Source organism: Pan paniscus, chromosome 5 (genome assembly GCF_029289425.2).
Source record: "Pan paniscus chromosome 5, NHGRI_mPanPan1-v2.0_pri, whole genome shotgun sequence".
Lineage (NCBI taxonomy): Eukaryota > Metazoa > Chordata > Mammalia > Primates > Hominidae > Pan > Pan paniscus.
In genome coordinates, this window is record NC_073254.2 from 89,075,218 (window position 1) to 89,098,219 (window position 23,002).

General features: G+C 35.7%; 1 protein-coding gene across 2 annotated transcripts in view; it reads left to right on the plus strand.

Moving 5' to 3' along the window:
* The window catches only part of ADGRB3 (adhesion G protein-coupled receptor B3), a 750,487-nt gene that overhangs the window by 434,387 nt on the left and 293,098 nt on the right, over positions 1-23,002 (plus strand). For both annotated transcript variants that reach the window (XM_003809552.7, XM_057302535.2), the window contains exon 15: positions 2,952-2,995. In XM_003809552.7, the coding sequence (XP_003809600.3) occupies positions 2,952-2,995 (44 nt within the window). The remainder of the gene's footprint in view (positions 1-2,951; positions 2,996-23,002) is intronic.

Genomic DNA, 23,002 nt, shown 5'->3' on the forward strand with positions numbered 1-23,002 from the left:
ATGACACTCCATTCCCTCATTTGTCCTTTACTCAGTAAACTATGGCTAGTGATATTTATGAAAGCATTTTGCTTGGATTGTTACAGGAACATTCCATGTGTATGTTCCTCATCTACTTCTATAGGACTATGACCTTTTTTCAGGAAAGACAGTGTTATTATACTGTAGGAGCATAGTGTAGGGAGATATGAGCATTCCCTAACAAGTAAGACCCCACCTCATCAAAGGGCAGAAGCTGCAGGGAGGTAAGAAGTGCCCGGCAGGAGAGGCCCCAAGAGATGTGACTACCAGTGGGGCCCAGCAAGGGAGTCTCCTGAGAATCCACCCAAGTGCTGGTGATGTTGTAGAACTTTTTTCTTAGTTCAGCTAAGAGCCGGGTTCTTGTTACACGGCCATGAGAGATTAGGCTTGGAGACACTTTGAAGGGTGAGAAAAAAAATGGAATTTATTGGGAAAAGAGGGGATGAAAATGAAACAGGGGCCCTCGGCAAAGCCAGAGTCCTGCTAGCTGGCTTCCCCCTGGCAGACTGAATTCCAGTTTCCACCCCAGGAGAGAAGGGGCCAGGCTCCTCCCCTGCAAATGTTGTGAACCTCCCAAGGCTCACCCAACTGCACATTCCTTATATTGCGCAGGCCTTGGAAGTTCTGTCAGGGAGCCCTTCCCACCTGGCTGTCTCAGTGAGAAGAGTCAACTTAAATCATCAAATAGGGCCAGACTGCTCAGAGCTGACTTTGGACGTTAGTGGGCAGGTGAAAACCTTTTGCCTCCTTTACCTCCCCTCCCTCACCCCTCTACCACCCTGGCCACTGGCAGAGTCATGGCCGGCCTCCGCCCCAGTCTTTCATCTGGAGGAGAGAAGATGATCTGACATTCAATCAGGTTCTGTGTTTTGATTATTATTTGTAACAGATCATTTTCAATTGCTAATGACATGACAATCGTGATTTAATGTGACCACCAAAGTCTATTATTTAAGAGTGGCTCAAAACTTTGGAGGTTTATTTTCAATTTATGACTAAATTTCCATCCAGAAGCAAGAAAAAGATCATTTTTTACTAAATAAATTTTAAAGGAAGAATGGGAAACAAAAACAAATGCATTTCTGATTGCTTAAAAAAAAGGTAAGATACCTTGGATATGTGGCCTTTCAGGGAATTTTTAGAATAACTGGGATGCTGCAATATTGGAGTTAGTCATGTACCAATTAAAATGAATAATATGTAAGGTTTGAGTGAATTTCATACATTTTAGAACAGTGAGCTTACTATTTATTTCTAGCAAAAATTTAGAATGGACCTATCTATCAGACAGCATTTACAAAGGCACACCTCCAAAAGAGCTTCTCTGGACTTTCAAAGATGTTGCTTTCCCAGATACACTCCAGTGATTGTCTATATGTAGACAACACTGAAGCCTGAGGGCTGGGTCATAGCTTGCTGGCAATGAGGTACGGTGTCCACCTGTGGAAGGAAGGCAGTGGCCTGTTTCAGGACTGTACTTTTTTTTTTTTTTTTTTTGAGACAGAGTCTTGCTCTGTCGCCCAGGCTGGAGTGCAGTGGCGCGATCTCGGCTCACTCACTGCAAGCTCCACCTCCTGGGTTGACGCCATTCTCCTGCCTCAGCCTCCAGAGTAGCTGGGACTACAGGCGCCTGCCACCACATCCTGCTAATTTTTTTGTATTTTTAGTACAGACGGGGTTTCACTGTGTTAGCCAGGATGGTCTCAATCTCCTGACCTCGTGATCCGCCCTCCTTGGCCTCCCAAAGTGCTGGGATTACAGGCGTGAGCCACTGCGCCCAGCCTCAGGACTGTATCTTTTAACTGCCTTGGTCTGTTTATTATTATCAATGACTAGGTTGGATGAAGGCATAGATAATCATGTTTGTTTGTTTAATCCTGTAATGACACAAAGCTTAAAAGCAATACTGAATGGGTGGGATGCCAAAATCAGGATTTTAAAAGCTCAGCAGAGATTGCAGTGTATGAGTAATACCTGTCTAGCTCAGGAAGAGTCTACCCAAATATCTAATACAATCTTAGTTTGCATTATTAGGAAGAGGGCACCTGATTTGGAGAGGTAGTGGTACTGCTTTGCTGTGCACAGGTCAGACACAAGTGAATGATTTCCCTAAATACACTTTAAAAGTGTATGCTCCAGGAAATTAGTCATGTGGAGGATGAGAGAACTTGAAACCAACAGTATATGTTTAATGGATAAGAGAAGACTCTTCAGGCATATGACAGAATCTGTAGAAACATGTATCTAAATACATTAGAACTCTTCAAAACAGAAGCACATTGAATAATGCAGTGTGAAAAATCCATGGTGTTATCTTGAAGGTCATGGCAGGTACTCAATTCACAATTATTGAAGTAAATTTAAAATCTAGCATTTTCACTTAAAATTTCATTAGACATTATCCTATACAACTATGATATGCTAATTAAGAGGATATTGCAAGTCGACAAACTCCAGAAATGAACATCTCTTATATCTAGGAAACATCAACTAGAGGCTAAAGAGGAGGTAGTGGTGGTGATTATACATGTGCATAATATAGGATATTTCACTGTGATTTCAATATTGTGAATACTGTAATCTTAAAGAAAGTAATCTAGCAACTAATGTTTTAGAGACATAAGTATAAAATCAAAATCATCAAAATATGGACTTATGGTGTATGAGAGCCTTGCTTTTAACTTCCAGCAAAACTAAATACAAGTTAGAGTATTTGGAATAAAGATACTGTTTTCATAGAACTTTATAAAATGGGTCACTAAATCTATGAGAAACGAAATGCAAATTTCTTATAAATAATTAAAAAGAAATCATTAAATTATTTCTTACAAGATAAGAAATCTTCCATTCTGTTTCTATTTCACGTAATCCTTCAATCTTTTTATATATGTACTCAAGATATACGCATTCTTTCTCTGCTTTTTTTTTAGGGTACTTTGAATCCCTATTGTGTGTTGTGGGATGACTCCAAAACGTAAGTGACAGATGTTTTCCTACATTACTTTGGGCTAAATTTTCAAAGCACATTAAGTTATTTCAGCTGCCTGCTAGTTAACAGGAATATAAGTCAGTGGGATGTTGCATTCAGAGAAAAAAAAAAATCTTCTTTTTGAATCTTCAGGACAGCATGATGAATGTGTTTGTGTGTAATGATGCCATCAGGTTACATCTCAAGATAGTATTGCATTACCTAATGTGTAAGGCACATTGCAATGTGAATTCCATGAGGAATTTTTAAAAGCTCTGATATTTTAGAATTTATAGAAGCTCGAATGCCATCTTAACATCTTGTCCTAGTAATTCAGCTTAGCATTGCAGAATAAAATAGCAAGCTCTATGGTCATTTAGCCAATATATTACTCACATGACCTTGAATCTATTATCAGAGTAATGCAATATTTAAATGGTCCTTCCAAATTGTTTTGTCATAAAAACATTGAGTGACATTTAATTTTTTATTTGTATATTTTTGAATTCAGGCTGAAAAAATAATTGCACTAAATAAGTATGAGTAATTCTTCCATGTTATTTTTTTGTTTGTAGAAGTAATTGCAATATATCTAATCAAAATCACCTTTATTTTATTGATAATCCTGAGATTTTGATATCTCAAAGAGCAGAAAAATCTGTAGTTAAGTCTTGGTTAGACTCCTATACTTTAAATACTTGTGTTGCTTACAACTTTTATTTTTTTGCTTGGTTTGATTTTGCATGAGGGGAGATAAATATCAATCAATCCCAAAAGTAATCCCACTCTATATATGCTGTCAGATGAAGCGCCATATTGTTGGACTGTATGTATTCTAAGAATTTTCCTGGTGTTCTTCACCCCTGATATGATCTGCATCTGAGGTTTTGTGATGCTACTTGTTTCTCACCAGAGAGTCTAGAAGAGGAGCATTTTTAGAATCTCTAGGAAAAGATCGAAACCTCGGACAATTTTCTCAGCCCTAGGATGCTGATATAATTTAAATTACAATTAATATTAAACATACTTTTTTGCTATAGGTTCTGATACTCTGGGTATCCTTTACTACTAGTCTAGTACAATAGTTAAGTACAGAGAATTCCAACTTGCCCTGTTGATAACATGAGCTGGATAGCCTTACTGATGTCATTATTATTTTTTTCTTTTTGGAACTTTACAGACAAATCCATGATAGTAAACTTTTTGCAAGCTTTCTCTCTCTACCAATAGTCAGAGAAGAATTTGGTGGTATAATCTAAGGTGCACTTAGTATGTTATATAGCCAAGGGAAAAATAAAATGCTATAAAAATCTAGTTGAATGTTTTCGGCCCAAGAAACATGTGCTATCTTGAACTCCTGATTTTAGTTTCCATATCTCTGTGAATAATAAGCAACTTTGACTTAGTTTTATTGTTTTTTTTTTTTTTACTGGGTAGAATCTGCTTCTTTGTTGATCTAAACGGGGGAAAGTGTTAGTTATTCCAAAAGCCCCTTAAGACTATTAAAGGGACACTGCAACAAGAGATAGTTCCTTATTTTGTGCCTCCTGTTGGCTACTTTTCATAGACAGTATAAGGTGTTAAGTTGAATTTATCAAACTATTGGTTTCTGAGGTCAGCATTCACCTGAGGAATCAATCACACTTCCCTAACATCTGCTGATAACATGACTCTTATCTATCACGAAGAATGTCTCAGCTTTACAACATTCAGCTTCTAAGTTGTCCTTGAAGAAAACTATCCAGGGAGAGGAAATGTGTTTAGTTGTCTTTCAAAGAAGATAATCTCAAGGGATTGGTGTAGTTCATGTTTTCTTGATGTATCCGAAAAGTGATCAAAAACCTTCCCATTGTGACAGAACTTCTTTCCCATCACAGTTTTCGCTAGATTGTTTCATTATTAAAAGTGTTTTTCTGGGTGAGCTTTAAACAATGAAGGTTAAGGCAACTTTATTTCCTTTCTTCACATTTGTTCTTCTATTTTGACTATATTTATATATACACAATAGTTTTATTGATGTAATGATATTGAAGTTGAGTATAGGTCCTCTAAATATAATTAATAGTGAAGAGATACTGCTACTTTTTTGTATACGGAAAACGGCTGACTTAAATATTTTCAAGATTGCAGTAATAAAGTTCAAATTAGAAGTTGTGCTTTAATTTTGGTTTATCAAGTTGCTGTTATTTTTAATTTTTTTTTTTTTTTTTTTTTTTTTTTTTTTTTTTTTGAGACGGAGTCTCGCTCTGTCGCCCAGGCTGGAGTGCAGTGGCACGATCTCGGCTCACTGCAAGCTCCGCCGCCTGGGTTCACGCCATTCTCCTGCCTCAGCCTCCCGAGTAGCTGGGATTACAGGCGCCCACCACCACGCCCGGCTAATTTTTGTATTTTTAGTAGAGACAGGGTTTCACCGTGTTAGCCAGGATGGTCTCGATCTCCTGACCTCGTGATCCACCCGCCTCGGCCTCCCAAAGTGCTGGGATTACAGGCGTGAGCCATCGCGCCCGGCCTATTTTTAATTTTTAAAAATTGATTTTTAATTACAAAAGCAATGCACGAGTATTTTTTACTTGTAAAACTTTAAGGCAGAACTGTTAATGTAAAGAGCCCCACTGATCATCACCATCTTGGGCCTCCACATCCACCCATATCTCTAAGATCATTCCTATTTACATTTTGTTGTTCATAATCTCATATATCCATTTATACATTGACGTGTATTCATTCATAGACATTCACACTATTTTTAAATAAATGTTTTCATATTGTATGAACACTTGACAGTCTCAATTTTAAATTCAACAAATATCTTGGAAAATTTATTTTACACTACCTATATTTCATTCCTCGTATCTGCTGCATTGTATAGGTATATCAAAGTTGATTTACTATTCTCTATATTGATGACTATTGGCATGATTTCTAATTAATTTTAGTCTCTAAACTGTGCTTCTGTGTATCTCCTTGTACATCTCTCCCTGAGGATATCTCTGCTCACATAATCCAAAATGTTGCCCTGTTGTTCTCTTTATATAACCCCGTTTGATACTTTCACAGCATGCATTCCTTTTTCTTATTTTCGTTTGGTTACCACCTGTCTTCCTCACTAGAAAATAAGCACCATGAAAGAAATACTTTGTCTTTCTTATTCATCACTGCACTGTTGGTGCCTACTATACCTGCATATAGGATACATTCGATAAATATTTATTGGCTACTTTGGTAAAAGAATGAATGTTTGCATGTTTCGTTGGTACATTTTCTATCTAAGAATTATTTCCATCTCTATTTGATTTTATCAGTTGATAAATATTTCTGGCAATTATTAGACCTAACATTGGAAATTTGATGGAAGAATGTTTCAGCTTGTTAAATAGTAAGATCCATTATAAACAATTAATTTTATTTCCAAGGGTAATCTATTACCCAGGTTATCTCAAACAAAGGCATTTTATTTTACTATCATTAGACAAAACATCTTTATACAATTTAGAAACATATATTTGTTTTGTTCTGGCTCACTAATTAACAAGATATTGAAAATGCTTCATGGTATGTCACAGATGAAATAAATTCAAAGTAATTTTCTCACTTCAGACATAGGCTTATTGTAAATCGGAGAATATTTTTTATTCAATAGATGCAGAAAAGACCTTCGATAAAATTCAACACCCCTTCATGCTAAAAACTCTGGATAAACTAAGTCTTGATGGGACATATCTCAAAATAATAAGAACTATTTATGGCAAACCTACAGCCAATATCATACTGAATGGGCAAAAGCTAGAAGCATTCCCTTTGAAAACTGGCACAAGACAAGGATGCCCTCTCTCACCACTCCTATTCAACATAGTATTGGAAGTTCTGGCCAGGGCAATCAGGCAAGGGAAAGAAATAAAGGGTATGTGACTAGGAAAAGAGGAAGTTATATGTTCTTTTAAAGTGGCTTACAAAGTTATCATTTGAGTGATTGGTAATTTGCACATTCTTTGAGCTACTCTAAATTTGGATTTTGAGTATTAGATCATGCGTGGTGACTACATTTCCTGGAAAACCTATAATCCCTCCCTTAAATTAGCCTGTGGTCTTTCTCTACGGATCTTGTAACCATCCATCTAATACTCTCAAGTCTGTGAAGGACTACGTTTGTTTTCAGAAAGTGTTTCATTAATCCATTTGTAATTTATTTACCTATCTTGTTGTTGAAAACAAAAGCTTCTAAGGACTAGACTTCCCCATTTTTTCTTCATTTCAAATTGATTTATTGGAGTTGGGAGTAGCAACAGTCACATCTTGACTGAGACTGACACTGGCTTGTTTTCTCTCAAAGTTAAGTAATTGAATTGAACTAATTTCTCTCCTTTGCTTCCATTATCCTCATTTATTCATAACCAGAATATCTTTCTCTCCCTTTGTCATTCATCCTGGAAGTCAAAATTTCATTTACCTCACAGTATAACTCCTAGCAAATATAAAACTAACACTTCAACCTCATCTTCTTATTTCAGGGAAGTTGACATCATTTTCTTTGCTCTGTTAATGATTGATATATCTATACATTAGGAAGACACAATATTATATACCTTAAGAAAAATATGTTCCTCTTAGAAATTTTAAATACTTATACAAAGTGTTACTATTATTGGATAGCCAACCTTTCCCTGCAGGGAATAACCAAATGATAAAGCTCTTTTATATGGCTCTGTTCAAACTGGGATAGAGTGGGACCTAACTAAGATGAACAGAAAATAATCTTCTTATAAGTATGATACAGGAGCAAAAAGAACAAGAAAGCGGTCTTGTTGGAGACTTCATTTAAGCAATTAAGAAATAAACCAAGAATAGTAACCATGTAAAACAGCAATATCATGGTCTCATTGTTTGGAGAGAAATGTGGAAACATCTTCTACAGACTCATAGTTACCTAACTGAAGCCTTTTCGTGAGCAGCAATGAAAAAAAAAAGTCTGTATTAAAAATATTTAACAATGTATAGCCATCATTCCAGTAGAAAACTATTTCTAGAATTTCCTGGTGATTCAATTAACCATAGACAGGATTTGAAAACTATTTAACTTCAAGAAGTTATGTTACCTTTGTAGCACAGGTTGGTCTGTTTAGTACATGTTAACATATAACTGATTACATTATTGCAGTCGATACTTTAGTAAGAAATCACAATTGTATGACAAACGTATGATGTTCAGTCTTCTAAATTAACATTATTATGTGCAGTCTGTATGTCCAATATATGTTCTAGGTGCCAGCATGTTCCATTTTACTGGATAGTTCCTAAGGTCTTGTAGTTGTTCTTTTCTGTATTTAGAAGGGTAAAAGAATAACTAATTTTGGCTGACACTTGTAACCTTGCCTCAGTAGGTATATTCGTAATCAGTATGTTGCAGAACTGCAGAAGCAGATAAGTTAAATTTTTGGAATTTGCATCTAAGATGTTAAAATTCCATAGAACTTTCCATTATCTATTCAGGTCCAATCATTAATTCTCTAATATTATAAAACTATGTTATGCTTTTTGTCCCTTGATTATATTCACACTGAAAATACTGAAAATACTAGACCTTTACATTATCAAAATACTAGTCCTTATAAAGTAAAATTTACCTGATCTCCAAAAAATGAAATTTATATTATAGACAAAGATGCTAATGCCAAACTTCAGAATGGTTCTTGGTTTTCAGATTTATTGTGGATAAAATGTTTGCTTCTGTTTGCAAAGCAACCCTGCTCTTCTAGAAATATTACAAAAAGCAATAGAAAAAATTTAATTTTCTAAGAAAATAGAAATACAATTAAAGATTTATTGGTGAGAAACTAAATGAAGCTTTTACTTTTTGCTTTTCTGTTTATACTATACATTATTTTTTGAAGTTTTTTCATATTCACAATTGTGTGTTTTCTCATAAAGCCATTATAATTCAGCTTTCTTCAGGTAAATTTTTCTTTTTAATTTCTTAAAATTTAAAAAATTATCTTAGAATGTTTTAAGTTACATCATAGATTTTATGATTTTAAATCTTAAATGCTTAGTTTCTTAAAGGTGTATTATTAAATTTGTTAGCACATAAGCAATTCTTTTTTAACTGATAACGTTTACATAAATGCTTCTAATATTATTAGCAACCCATTATGTCCATTAGTGTGAGCTATAAAGTTCAAGAAATGCTGCATCATGCCCTCAACACAAATTCTCTGGGCTAACATTAGGAATCAAATGGCATCATGTATTTTTCATTGTAATTCTCACCTTGTCCATCTAACGTTGGGGTTTGCACACTACAACCTGTGTCACAAATACAGATTGCTGCATGTTTTTGTAAATAAAATTTTATCAGACACAGTCATTCTTATTTGTTTATGTATTGTCTATTGCTTCTTTGGTACTACAACTGCAAAGTTGAGTCACAACAGAAATCATAATGTCTGCAACTCCTAAAATATTTACTATTTAGTCTTTTATAGAAAAAAAAATTGCCAGCCTCTGCCCCAAACAGTGCTTTCCAGCACTTTTTATCTCTTGGCACACAGAAAATATTGATTATACATCATATTGAAGTAAATGAATGAAATATTTGCAAGCAGGGTAAGGGTAGGATGTCCAAGGCTAGAGAGGATCAATATCTCCATTAGTTCTGGAAATTCTCTGTCACTTTTTGAAATATAGATTCACCCATAATTTGTCTCATTCTCGTCTGTAATACCGAATAATATTGTTTCCTATCCTTTTCATCTCATAACCTCTCTTCCATAGTTCTACTTTTTTCCCTCTCAGTTATCTATTTTAACTTACTTTCAGTTCATTGATTCTCTCTTCAGTTTTGTCTAACCTGTTATTTAATTATCCATAGAGTTTTAAATTTGGGTTATCGTCATTTTTTATTTCTAGAGTTTCCATTTAATTACTTTTGATCTGGTAAATTACTTTCTAGGTTTTTCTTTTATGCAGATTTTTGTAATCTGTTGTATTTCTTTTAATGTATTAAGCATAGTTATTTTGTAATCTGTGGCTGACATGTCTTATATTTGAAACTTTTGGGGTTTCTTTCTGCTCTCTTTTATTTCTTCCAATTCTCACTCATTGTACTTTATCTCTTAGTGTGCTAGGTTATGTCATGTTAATTGTCCTTAACAAACTATTGGTGAGAATTCTTTGAGGCCAAGGATAAAAGTGCATTCCTCCAAAAACAATTCGTATTTGCCTCTGCTTATTACTTGTTGATATTGCATTAACCTAGGATCCCTTAAGCTAAATAGAGTCTAGAGGTTCCCTGCATCACTCAAGTGTTGTGAACCCAAGCTGCAAATCCTAGCTGGATCGTTGTCACATTTTTCCACATATAGTTCAGAATTTATAGAAATATTCAAATGGGAAAGTTGATCTGAAAAAAATCTTATTGCTGGAAATTGGAAATTTAAATCCATATCTCTTCATATGTATAGTTCTTGAGTAATACATCTCACATCTCACAGCATGCCTGTAGAGAGTGCTGCCCTAAAAAGCTTTGTGTATATATCTTTTATAATCCTTATATTTTCTGCTTTATTTTGTAGCAATTTGATATTTCTTTTTAGACTAAAGTATTTAAGGACTAGAAGTGTGTCACATTCATTTTTGTAAATTATGCTTTGTTTACTGAAGAGACTTGCAACTAGTTATCAGTAATGTGTTCATTCATTTGACAAATGTTTCTTGAGAACCTATTATTTGTTCTGCTGTTTAAGGTGTCTGGCACATACATCAGTGAATAAACAAAAATAACTTTTTTATGAGACTTAGATGTGGGAGGGGCTGGGGGATGAGAAGGATATAAACATGATAGATATATAAATTATGTGTGTTAAAGGGTAAGAATTTCATGGGTGGATAGATCAAGATGAGAATAAGTAATGCCATTTAATTCAATTGACTTTTTCATATTCCTTTGACTGACTTACTCCAAGATTCCACCATTCATTTTTACAATTAATGTTTACTTAGCAAGCATCGAAAATGTGTAAAGGATCCAGGATCCATCTCCGGCTTTCATGAGCCACCTAATTAACTGTTACTTTTTTTTTTTTTTTTTTTTTTTTTTTTTTTTTTTTTTTTGAGACAGAGTCTCACTCTGTCACCAAGGCTGGAGTGCAGTGGCACGATCTCGGCTCACTGCAATCTCTGCCTTCCAGGTTCCAGCGATTCTCCTGCCTCAGCCTCCTGATTAGCTGAGATTACAGGTACATGCCACGACACCCAGCTAATTTTTGCATTTTTAGTATAGACGCAGTTTCACCATGTTGGCCAGTCTGGTCTCAAACACCTGACCTCAAGTGATCCACCCACCTCGGCCTCCCAAAGTGCTGGGATTACAGGCATGAGCCACTATGCCTGGTCTTAATTAACTGTTACTTTTGGTCATTGAGTTCTCTCCATTTCAGCTAGCTTTCCTCTAGTGTTTGGTCTTTCATCTTTTGTCTGCTGTCTGCTTTTCCCTCTGGCCCCACGGTGATTGTTATCCCAACTATCCAGTTAAATTATATAATGCTTGAGAAGAGGTAGATATAAACTATGAAATGAAAACTAAATATATTCTGAAATTAAGATAGCTAAGAATTCTGGCCAAAGAGATCTTTATTTTTACAAAAGGAAGAAAAACCAAGGAGCCATGTGTGTTAAAACAAAACAAAGCAAACTGCTAAAGGTGTAGAATCTACTCTCTGATATTAATTTTCTAGCATGGTAATAAAATTCAGAAATGAAAACTGGCTTTGTTCATAGGTATTTCTAAATCCAAAATATTGCCAGTGATATCTAGATTACTATTTCCTATAGTCTATTATTTAGCATATGAATAATGATCTGGAAAGACAACAATTTTAAAATAAATAATATTTTTCAAAATTCCTCTCTATAGTTTACTGAAAATCTTATAGGAGATAGGGGCTTTCAGTTTGTCCGTAAGCATTTTCTATCTATTTGAGGTTATGAAATTGAAAATTTGCATCAAATTTTTAATTAGTAATATGAAATAAAGTATGATAATAAAAATAATTGCAATATATCTCATCACTCTAAGCTCCAGATTACTGAAAACATCAAAATGGGCATAATATTGCCTATGGCATGGAGGTGAATGATAAGAATCAACAAAAAAGTTCTCTAACAATGCTTGGTCCAGTGACTAAAGTATGGGAGGTGCTCAATAAAGGTTTGGGGTATGCATGAGTTGTTTGGAAGTTGTTTGGTAGGCATGAGTGGCTTGTGGAAGAATCTACCAAGGAAGGATAGTTATTCCTATTCTCTTGTTTGAACAATGGGTCTTAGGTATCTTGAAAAGTTATTTTTTAAAAGTATCATATACTTTGGGAAGAATTTCCAGAGTGTAAAGGGAAAAAATACCCTCGGTGAAAATATTGCGAAAGATGCCAACCAGAAGATTCCTACGTGTCATAGGAAGCTCTCATCAGTGTCTCTACTGTGTGAAATGTACACTTTGCCTCATCCATTTCTCCTTATTCTCAGAAAGTCATTGAAGTCGGTTTTGAAAGTATTTACTTAAACAAAGTGCTCTAAAAATCAATAATAGCAAAACTTGGAATTCATCCCATATTTCTCACTAATTTAGACTGTTCTCAGGGACTCTGGGATGATTTCAGGAGATCTTTACACAAGAATTTTAAAGTAAAATTATGTTATTAATATATTAATGGGTATAGTATTAATAAGAGCAACACAGAGCTGGCTGGTAAGGATAGGCCCCTGGGTAACCTCTCTTAATTTTCTAATGTCTGTGGTTCTATTTTGAAAAGACTTTATATTGCTGAGAATTTATATTAGGTAATTTTAGCACTGTATTTTTCCAGTCATTTGAATGACTCAGACTAATTTTTTTTTCTATTTTAGCTTTTATAAACAAAAGACTGGACATTTTCCTTAATATTTAATTTGATATTTCCTTTTCTTATTTTAAACCCCCAATTCAGAATTGCTCACTTGTACTATAGTTAATAACCATTTTGCAGGTTTGGTGTTCCTCAGTAATTAAAGGTACCTAACATTGACTGTTTTAGACATTATTAACAAGCAATCTATTATGAATTTTCAAATATCTCCTAAAATTCTTACTAATATATTTATCTAATTATTTAAAATATAGATTTGAATGAACATCGGTAAAGATAAGATAAATTTAAAGAAAATTATTTTAAGGTTTGGTAATAAATATACAGGTTATTAATCCAACTTTGGAGGCCATTGAGGAAAAGTAATAGAATAAAAATGCATGTATCAATAATGATTTTGATTAAAAAAGAAACCTTCTGTTTAATGATTTTCATTTGATATAATGGACATAAGTAATTATACCTGAGGGTTGTAAATCAAGCAATAATATTTTAAAATTTATATTTGGAGTCAAATTGAGATTTTATTGCAGACAATATATTTTGCAAAGAATGAAAACTAAAGATGGCATTTAAAAATATACATAAACATGGTCTATAAAAAAGTAATTTGGAAATTTACATTTTAGAAGATATTAGTATCTTCAATATAATAATAAAGCACAATATTGCCACTATATAGTATATAGAAAGCTGTCTGCCCACTCTCTCTACTTTGTACAAGTGGTTGTTTTTCAGTATGAACTGGTGTTGTTCAGATGTTTTTTGATATTCTTAGTAGAACTGGGCATTGGCAAGAATTAGGCAAATTTCATTGCCCTGAATTTTCACTAGTGTAGTAAGCTAGCAGTAGTCCGAAATGTGATGTACTTTGTGGGCTAACTCAAAGTAGATGGCGGTATTTCCTGCCACTAATACTTTGTCATTATAATCTTTAGCAGTGAGATTATGTTTACTAGGTTTTATGATACTGTGTTTGAGAATACAGCCAAAGGTTTGAAAGTTAGTGCCAAATTTTTTATTGGTTTGGTTGGGTCTTTTGGAGAACAGGAAGAGGGAAATAGGAGTAGCACTGAAGAAAGATTTCTAAAAAGTGCATTTTTGTTTGTTTGTTTGTCAGAAATTTTTATTTATTTAAAGAAATAACATTGATTATTGATTAGACATATATCATTATGGTTTAGGGTATGAGATATAGAGTCCAATGCGGTATTATTAGTTTAATGTGTATCTTCTTGTGGCAATAGTGAACAGTTTCAAAAGATGAATACATATTTTAAAGGGGGAGAATGACATAGCATTTTTAACCTTTTCACGCCAGGAATTGCTGTGTGTGGATATCTGTGTGCTGAGTCAAAGAGGCTTAGGCTTTTTTGTTAGAAACGTAATTGTAATAAAGTACCATGTAGTCTCAGAATTCTGTCCAACAAGGTACTACTTGCTTAAGTCTATAACCTGTCAGCTTCCTTTCCAGAATTATACACACATATAGATCCTTTACACGTTCTAACTTGAGCCTACACTAAAATTGGAATTCAGAGAAACACCCAAGACTGCTCTGGTATCTGGTACCTACAAAAGGAATTGCATTTATTTTCTTTCATTGTTGTGAACTTCAAATCTCAGGACCCGGTAGTTGAGATTTAAAAGATAAAAAGTTTAACATTACTGTTCTAAATTCATTACCATTCACCTCTCCTAATCTAGAAACATATGGAAAATAGAAGAATATCTGATAATCCAAACAGCTTTGACATACTGAACTGATGTTAGTGCTATGGTCTGAATGTTTGTGTCACCCCAAAATTCATATGTTGAAACTTAATCCCCAATGCAGTGTTATGAGGGAGGGGGACATCTAAGAGGTGATGAGCTCATGGTATTTTTGCTCTCATATAAAAGACCCCAAAGAGCTTGCTTATCACTTCTGACATATCAAGAAACATAGAAGGCACTATCTATGAAGAATAAGCACTCACCAAACACTGAATCTGCTAGTCCCTTGATCTTGGACTTCCCACCATCCAATAAATTTCTGTTGTTTATAAATTACCCAATGTAAGATACTTTGTTATAGCAGCCCAAATGAACCATGAGAGTTGAAAAGTCAAAAGAGAATTATTTATGAAAAAAGAATAGGTAGAAAGAATTGGAAAATATCTTAGACAACTGGCATGTATTGCAGCTAAAAGAAATACAATACCTTTGTTTAGAAAGGCTTGACTACCCATGAGTCTACGTCACAGGTGAGCAACCATCCTTTTAGTAATTACTGTAATTAAAAGATATTTCATGCCTTAGCTTAATGTATTTCCCGTGTTCATAGATCTTTTCAGCCTGACCTGAGTACAGATCACAAGCCACTAATATGTATGATCTGCTTCAAAAACTAAGGACAAGAAAATCTATTTTCTATAGTTTCAGGCATGCAAAACTGAACAGACTGTCTTAAATGGAATTGGTTTTCTCAGGGAGGTCTCTCCCTTTTATGGATTTCTTTGGATCCTTCCTATATGACCCATTTCACTTTTTCCAACACCTGTATAGTTCTCAGAGCAGAGTAGCTATGTAATAAATATTTACTGAATTGAAATGGAATGAAGTTTTTAATTTTATGATAAATTTAAATAGGTTTTCTCCTTGTCTTTATTGACACATATGTTATACAAAAAGTGTCAAGTTTTATGTATCAATATACATAAAAAATAAAACACAATTTCTGAGTTGATAGGTAATCTAGTTCAATATATACAATAAAGTAATCTTATGTGTTTCTTTTTTGTTGTTGTTGTTGTTGTTTTGAGACGGAGTCTCTCTCTGTCACCCAGGCTGGAGTGCAGTGGCGCAATCTCAGCTCACTACAACTTCTACCTCCCGGGTTCAAGCGATTCTCCTGCCTCAGCCTCCCAAGTAGCTGGGACTACAGGCAGGTGCCACCACGCCCGGCTAATTTTTTGTATTATTAGTAGAGATGGGATTTCACCATGTTGGCCAGTCTAAAACTGGTCATGGACCATGTTGACTGGTCTAAAACTCCTGACCTCAGGTGATCTGCCTGCCTTGGCCTCCCAAAGTGCTGGGATGACAGGCATGAGCCACTGTGCCCGGCCAATCTTATGTGTTTCTGAAAGTTAAAATGTTCTTGCTCTTTTTCTTTTCTTTCAAGAGAGAAAAAAGTTTATTTTGCCACAGAAAATACAAAGTGATTCCGTGTTCATGGGAGGAATTCATAATTCAGGCTCTTATTTTCACACTGCCTTTCAACAACACCTACGCCACCCAGAATAATAATGTGCTAAGCTGCAGTGCCTGCAAAGTATTTCAATAAAAGAAGGAAATTATTTTCATAATTACTACTAAGTTCTTAATTTGTTCTGCTAAATGGTAAATCAGCCATAGTTAGTGAAAGAAGCAATTCTTGTGTGTTGATATTACAGGTTTAGAAAAGGAGGTTTGCAGTTGTCTTGAAATACTGAAGAATGATAATTTAATTTAAGAAGACAAAGGGTTAATTAGTGGAAGTTCTTCGAATCTCCACAGAGGAAGTACTGCATTGCTTTCTGATATTTAAAATGCTCAGTAAAGTCATTTACAGGTTTCTACTATTATTGGAAGTAGACAGCAGTATTTTCTAATGAATTGAATTGCAATGTGTCTGCAGGACAGAAATCAGTTCAAACTATAATTAAACTTGTCAAAAATATTAACATGAGATATATATTGAGACCTACTTTGAACACAGGCATAATTATTGACTTTATAAAGAAAGTGTACTATTTCAGATGTTTTCATGATGAATGTCAATTAGGTGCTCATAAATTGTATATTAAAGGGAAAATTTTTGAATGAGTGAATATTTATATAATTTTTTTCTGAGCTAATCTTTCCCTTACAGGATACCTAGAAATACATGGACACTTCTTAGCCTCTATTGTTAGGGTTAAGTAAATTATTGATTCACTAATATATCTCATTATCCAGCATCACTGGAAAATAAAAAAATAAAAACTTATTGCTGATAAAAGAATTTCCAGTTAAGTGAGCTTATCTCTTTTATAACCACTTTACAATTCTACTTATTTAATTTATCTTTGTAGGATGTACTTCACCTCCTGTATTGTGAGCATGGTCAGGCTGAGATAATGCTGCTGGCCTAGAGCTCTGGTTCTTTCTCTACCAAGTAGGAGCATCTCTGAATCTTGACATTGCAGGGTGTTAAGCAGCATACCTGGCTTCCACCCACTGGATGCCAGTAACTCTCCTGACCCTCTTAGTTGTGATGGCCAAACATGTCTCCAGATATTACCAAATGTTCGTGAGGGTGGGGAGAGGCAAAATCACCCCAGGTTGAGAACCATTGATATAGGGGAACTTGTTGAAAATTCAGATTGTTGCCCCCAACTTAGAATAACAACCTCTTGGAGCTATGTAAGTACTGTGTGCATTTTTGTTTTTCTATTTTATTTTGTTTTTTAGCAAGGTAAACTTTCCAAGTGGTTATAACACATTAAATTTGAGAATCATTATTCAAGTAGCCTTCTCTGCTTTTCGTTTTCTAAACTTCTGTTACCTAGGGGCAAATCAAATAGCTAAACTGAGTGTGTAACCTTAATATTACACGTATTTCAGTTATGTGGGTTATTCAATACCTCATCTCCAAGAAAGTGCCTGGACTATGAGGTCATCGCCTTCTTTAGTGTCTCTGGGACCTCATCTGTTGTTGAGCCTGTTCGGAAACCTGGCTGCAGTAAATTTGACTGTAATAATGTCCTGTGCATACCAAAATGATGAGTGATGTCATTGGACAGGCTATCCTTTGGCTGAAAGTGCACTATGGCCTTGCTTTCCAGTATATGTAATGAATTTTCCCAGACTAATCAAATAAATAACCATAGTGGATGAGGACATAGCCATTTACTCATTCACTTTTTCACTCACTCATTTATTCATTTATTATTTGATTCTTTCATGCATATATTTATTCAAGAACCATTCATTGGGTACCCAAAATGTTGGTACTGGGGACACAAATAGTGAACAAGGTGTAGAACTTGTAATCTGTAGGGGAAATGTTAGATATGGGGCCACAAAGTCAAATAAAGATCATGGTTTTCATTAGCAAAGGGCTATACCTGAGCTAATTAGCTATGAAAGGTTAATTAACAACTTACCTATTCAGCAAAAGAAATAATATCTTGATCGTTTGGATTGTTTGGATTGATTGCAACCATCATGCAATGCCTAATGGTTGCCCCAATCACAGTTAATGCTATAGGGGAAATTAGCTTTACAGTGCTATAAACATATTGCCCATATTCTCACTATTAGAGAGAAGAAACTTTCCTGAAATTTGATTAAATTAATGGTTTAATTTCAGGCATAAAAGTATATTTAAGAATGCCTTCCAACATGAACAGACACTTCTAAAAAGAAGACATACATGCAGCCAATAATCATATGAAAAAAGGTTCAACACCATTGATCTTTAGAGAAATGTAAATCAAAACCACAGTGAGACACCATCTAACATTAGTCAGAATGGCTATTACTAAAAAGTCAAGAAATAACAGATCCTAGCGAGGTTGTGGACAAAAAGGAATGCTTATACACTGTTGATGAGAGTGTGAATTAGTTCAGCCATTGTGGAAGACAGTGTGGCAATTCCTCAAAGACCTAAACACAGAAATACCATTTGACTCAGCAATTCCATTACTGGATATATACCCAAAGTAATAGAAATCATTTTATTATAAAAACACATGCATGAGTTTGTTCATTACAGCACTTTTCACAATAGCAAAGACGTGGAATCAGCCAAAATGCCCATCAGTGATAGACTGGATAAAGAAAATGTGGTACATATACCCATGGAATACTATGCAGCCATAAAAAAGAATGAGATCATGTTCTTTGCAGGGACATGGATGGAGCTGGAGGCCATTATCCTGAGCAAACTAACACAGGAACAGAAAACCAAATACCACAGGTTCTCACTTCTAAGTGGGAGCTAAAGGATTAGAACACATGAATACATAGAAGGAAACAACACATACTGGGGTCTTTTGGAGGTTGGCGGGTGGGAGGAGGGAAAGGATTAAGAAAAACAACAGTAGGTACTAGGCTTAATATCTGGGTGATGTATAGAATGCAAGAAACCCCCATAATACAAATTTACCTAATTAACAGACCTGACTTTGTACTCCTGAACTTAAAATAAAAGTTAAAAAGTAAATAAATAAAAATTAACCTTCCATATAGTCTATTAATTTTAAATAAAAATCATGTTAAATGTTTGGAGTATTTTTGACATGATTTAAAAAATGTACAAAAATAACTTTTAATTATAAAGTTGGAAAATAATGTTTGAATGAGCCGTCTGTTTAAGTTCCTCCAAAGCCTTTTTCTCTATAAGCAGTCTGCAAATGTGGCCCCTCTTCCTGAGTCCTGGATTTCCATTTTTTAAGCTTCATCAGAGATTTCAACAGTTAAACCTTTTTTCTCCAGCTTCTTCAGTCTTGGCCTCCAGAGACTTCTTCAACTTTGTTAGCAAAGATTCTCCAGTATCTCTTAAAAACAAATAGCCTCCTTTTAACCTATTTAAATTTTGTCATGATCTTCACAGGCTTGAGTCATCTGTCCTATTCTCTTTACCCTTCTTCAAGGTCAATGTCTTGCCTAAAGGAGTACCAGAAACATCTAGTGTCCAGATCACTTCCATTGTCTATTTTGGGGAAAGACAGAAACAGTAAACTGACCCCATATTCTTATTAAATTGTTGATTTGAAGTAACGTTCTAATTAACTTTTCATGAGTTTATGTCGTTCACCAAATAGACTGTAAATTTCTTAGAAATTGAGACTCAAATTTTATTCATCTTCCAGCCCCATCCCCACCCCATTCCAAACCTGTACCTACCTCTGCACACACAAAGTTATCCAAAAAGACTTTGGAGATTTGATTTTTTGATAATAATTGTAAACAACATGTGTAAAAAAGATTTTGTGTGCAAGTTACTGGCTGGGCACTGAGGACATACATGTTCATAAACACAGATCCTTCCCTTAAGAAGTTAGAGTTAGTGATGAAAACAGGAAAGTAAAGAGACGGTTACAGTTAATAAGCAAAAAAGTACATAGAAGGCAGAACCAATCAGACTAGGGGACCCAGGGAGGTCACTCACAAGAAATGATACCTGAGTTGGTTTGTGAAGACATTGGACGATTAAATGTTAGGTGGGTGACTGGGGGAGAGAAGGGGGAGAACGTTTTCAAAAAAGAACAAGGAGTGTGTGTAATGGTACAGAAGGTAGTGTTAGAGCACTTACCTTGTTGAGAAAGGAGCCAAGGTTTGGTGGGGAGGGGTGGGCAGCCGAGATTCAGGGGTAGAGCAGTAGACAGCCTAGGTTCAGGAGGAGAGGGAGTAGGAAGCCAACATTCAGGGGTGGAAGGGTGAACAGCCTAGGTTCAGTGGAGGAGGGGTGGGCAGCCTAGTTTCAGTGGACTGAGGAGGATAGCCTTGGTTCAAGGACGAGCGGGGTGGGCACCCTAAGTTCAGAGATAGAGGGGACTGGAAACCTACCTTCAGGGGTAAAAGGATGGGCAGCCTAGGTTCATGGAGAGAGGGATGGGCAAAGCAGGCTAAGGGAGAGAGAGGTGGGCAGCCTGAGTCCAGGGAATTGAGGTAGGCAGCCTTGGTTCAGCGGGAGAGGGTTGGGCAGCCTAGGGAAAGGGATGGGGTGGGCATTCTAGGTTCAGTGGTAGATGGGTGTGTTTTCTAGGTTCCAGAGGAGAGGTAGTGGGCATCTTAGGTTCAGGAGAGTCATGTAGCCTGGGTTCAGGGGAAGAGAGGAATGTGCAGCCTCAGTTTAAGGAGGAGATAGGCAGCCTAGGTTCAAGGGATAGGGTTTGGGCAAATTTTGTTCATAGATAGAGTGATTGGGCAGCCTAGGTTCAGGGGGATATGGGGTTGGGCAGCTTAGGTTCAGGGGGAGAGGGGCGAGAGGCCAAGGTTCAGGGAAAGAGAGGGACAGATAGCATAGGTTCAGGGGGAGATGGGTGGGGAGCCCAGGATCTAGGGAGTGGGGTGGGCAGCCTGGGTTCGGGGGGATATAGGGTGGGAAACCTAGGTTCAGGGGCTAGTAGGTGTGCAGCCTAGGTTCAGGGAAAGAGAGGGGGTGACAGCCTAAGTTCAGGGGGATAGGAGTGGGCAGCCCAAGTTCAGCAGTAGAGAAGTGAGCTGCCCCAAGATGCAAAACTCATGAGAACTAGAGATGTAAGAATCGTAAGACCTGTGTTTGCTTTGCTAGGGAGTTTGTACTTTTTCCTAAAAGTTATAGAAAGCTGTAAAAATTATTTAAATCAGAGAAAAGTACAAGGAATTATTGTTTTAAAAAATATAACCTTAAGGTAGTGATGGGGAAATTGAACTAGAGTGATTGACTGCAGGCTGGAAACTGTACTGATGCTCTTACAGGAATCCAGGAAGGCAGTCAGTCAGCTGTTTGCACAGTGGAGGCAAGGTGAAGAGAGGTGGACAGGTTAGAGAGGTGTCTACTATGACCCAAACCAACAGACTTTGGTGGACAACTGGACATGAGGCAGAGGGAAGGAGAATAGTTGAGAATGAGTCTCAGGTAGGTCTGATCAGAGGGTCTGTACAACACCTTCTCCATGCACACTCTTATTCTATTCTGGCAGGAAATTTAATTGATGCATTTTGATTAAACTTCCAAATTGATGGCTCTCTTATGCTCTGACTTGTAATCGTTGAAATGATTAAAGATGTAGTTTCTTCTTTCCAAAGCTTTTCACTTATCAGTTGCTCCTGTTTTATTGAGAAAGGTGCTTATAGTGATGTTATATTAGGCCAAACTACTTTCTGATTTGGTTCAAACAGACTAACACACAAATGCTAATTAATATTTAGCATTTAGATATCTGTATCCAAATTAAATTGGCCCCCAGAGGATGAAAGATTGAATTATTCAGCTGCTGTTGAAAGCTATATGTCATACTGTGTTTACAATTATAGTTATCAGAAGTTGGCTTTCATTATTCTACCAAATATGTTTACTTTCTCATAGAGCATTCAAATCTTCATGGTTGGCTATCTATATAGAACATCATATTAAAGATTTTAAACTTGAACAATTTATATAAAATAAAAAAATTAAAATCTCTAGTCAGATAATGTCATTTAAGGACCCATATGCAAAGATACTACCAATGTAGTATCTTTTGGATGCCTTCCCATATGCAAAGATCAACCATTTCTGAAGCAGAATGCTTATTTAGAGCATTACAAAATGAAACTGTTTGCACACTTTTAAGATGGCTTAAAATAACACAAGTTACATCATAACTTTGACTTAAGCTACGTGAAGAGAACAAAAGATATGGACCTAATAGAAGGCATCAGTGTGACCTTTGTGCTTTAGGACTTTTTCAAGCACAGAACAATTTGAATCCCTCTTGAGTGTGTATTCCTTTATTCCAATTATTCCAAGTCAGAATTAATAAACCCCAAGTAATTGAATGGTCTTATCATTTTCTGTAGGTTGCTTTTTACATATGTCTCCCACAATGTCTGCAGGTTATTCTAACATTTAAAAAGCTGGATTAAATGGTAGGAATATGTAGAAAAGTAGCAGATTTACTGAATTGTTTTTGAAATTTCTAATTGTTTTGAAGTAGCAGCCACAATGGGAAAACTTGATCATGGGAGGCCTTCAATAGAAGAGAGTTCTGAACCAGATTTTGTAAAGATAGAGTGCTCTGTGTCCACACAGATGGAGAGGAGCATGGGGGGCAGGGAGCAGAGGCATGGCTGGCAGTGGCTTATATGTTGAGGAAAGCATCATAAAGTTCTTTAAAGGCACAACCAACATATTTAGTTAGTGAAAATAATGAAAATGAAGCTGGTAAGGCAGGGAAGACTGGTTAGCAAATGATATTAAAGTCCAGACTAAAAAGCTGGGGTTTAGCAATGTAAGATTTTTCCGTTTATCACGTGTTCTAATAACTTTGTCTGTCTGGAAGAAGATGCAGTGCTTTGGGATATTTTTACATTTTATTTCATGAGTTCTGTCGATATAAAAGACATTAATTTAACTCACAAA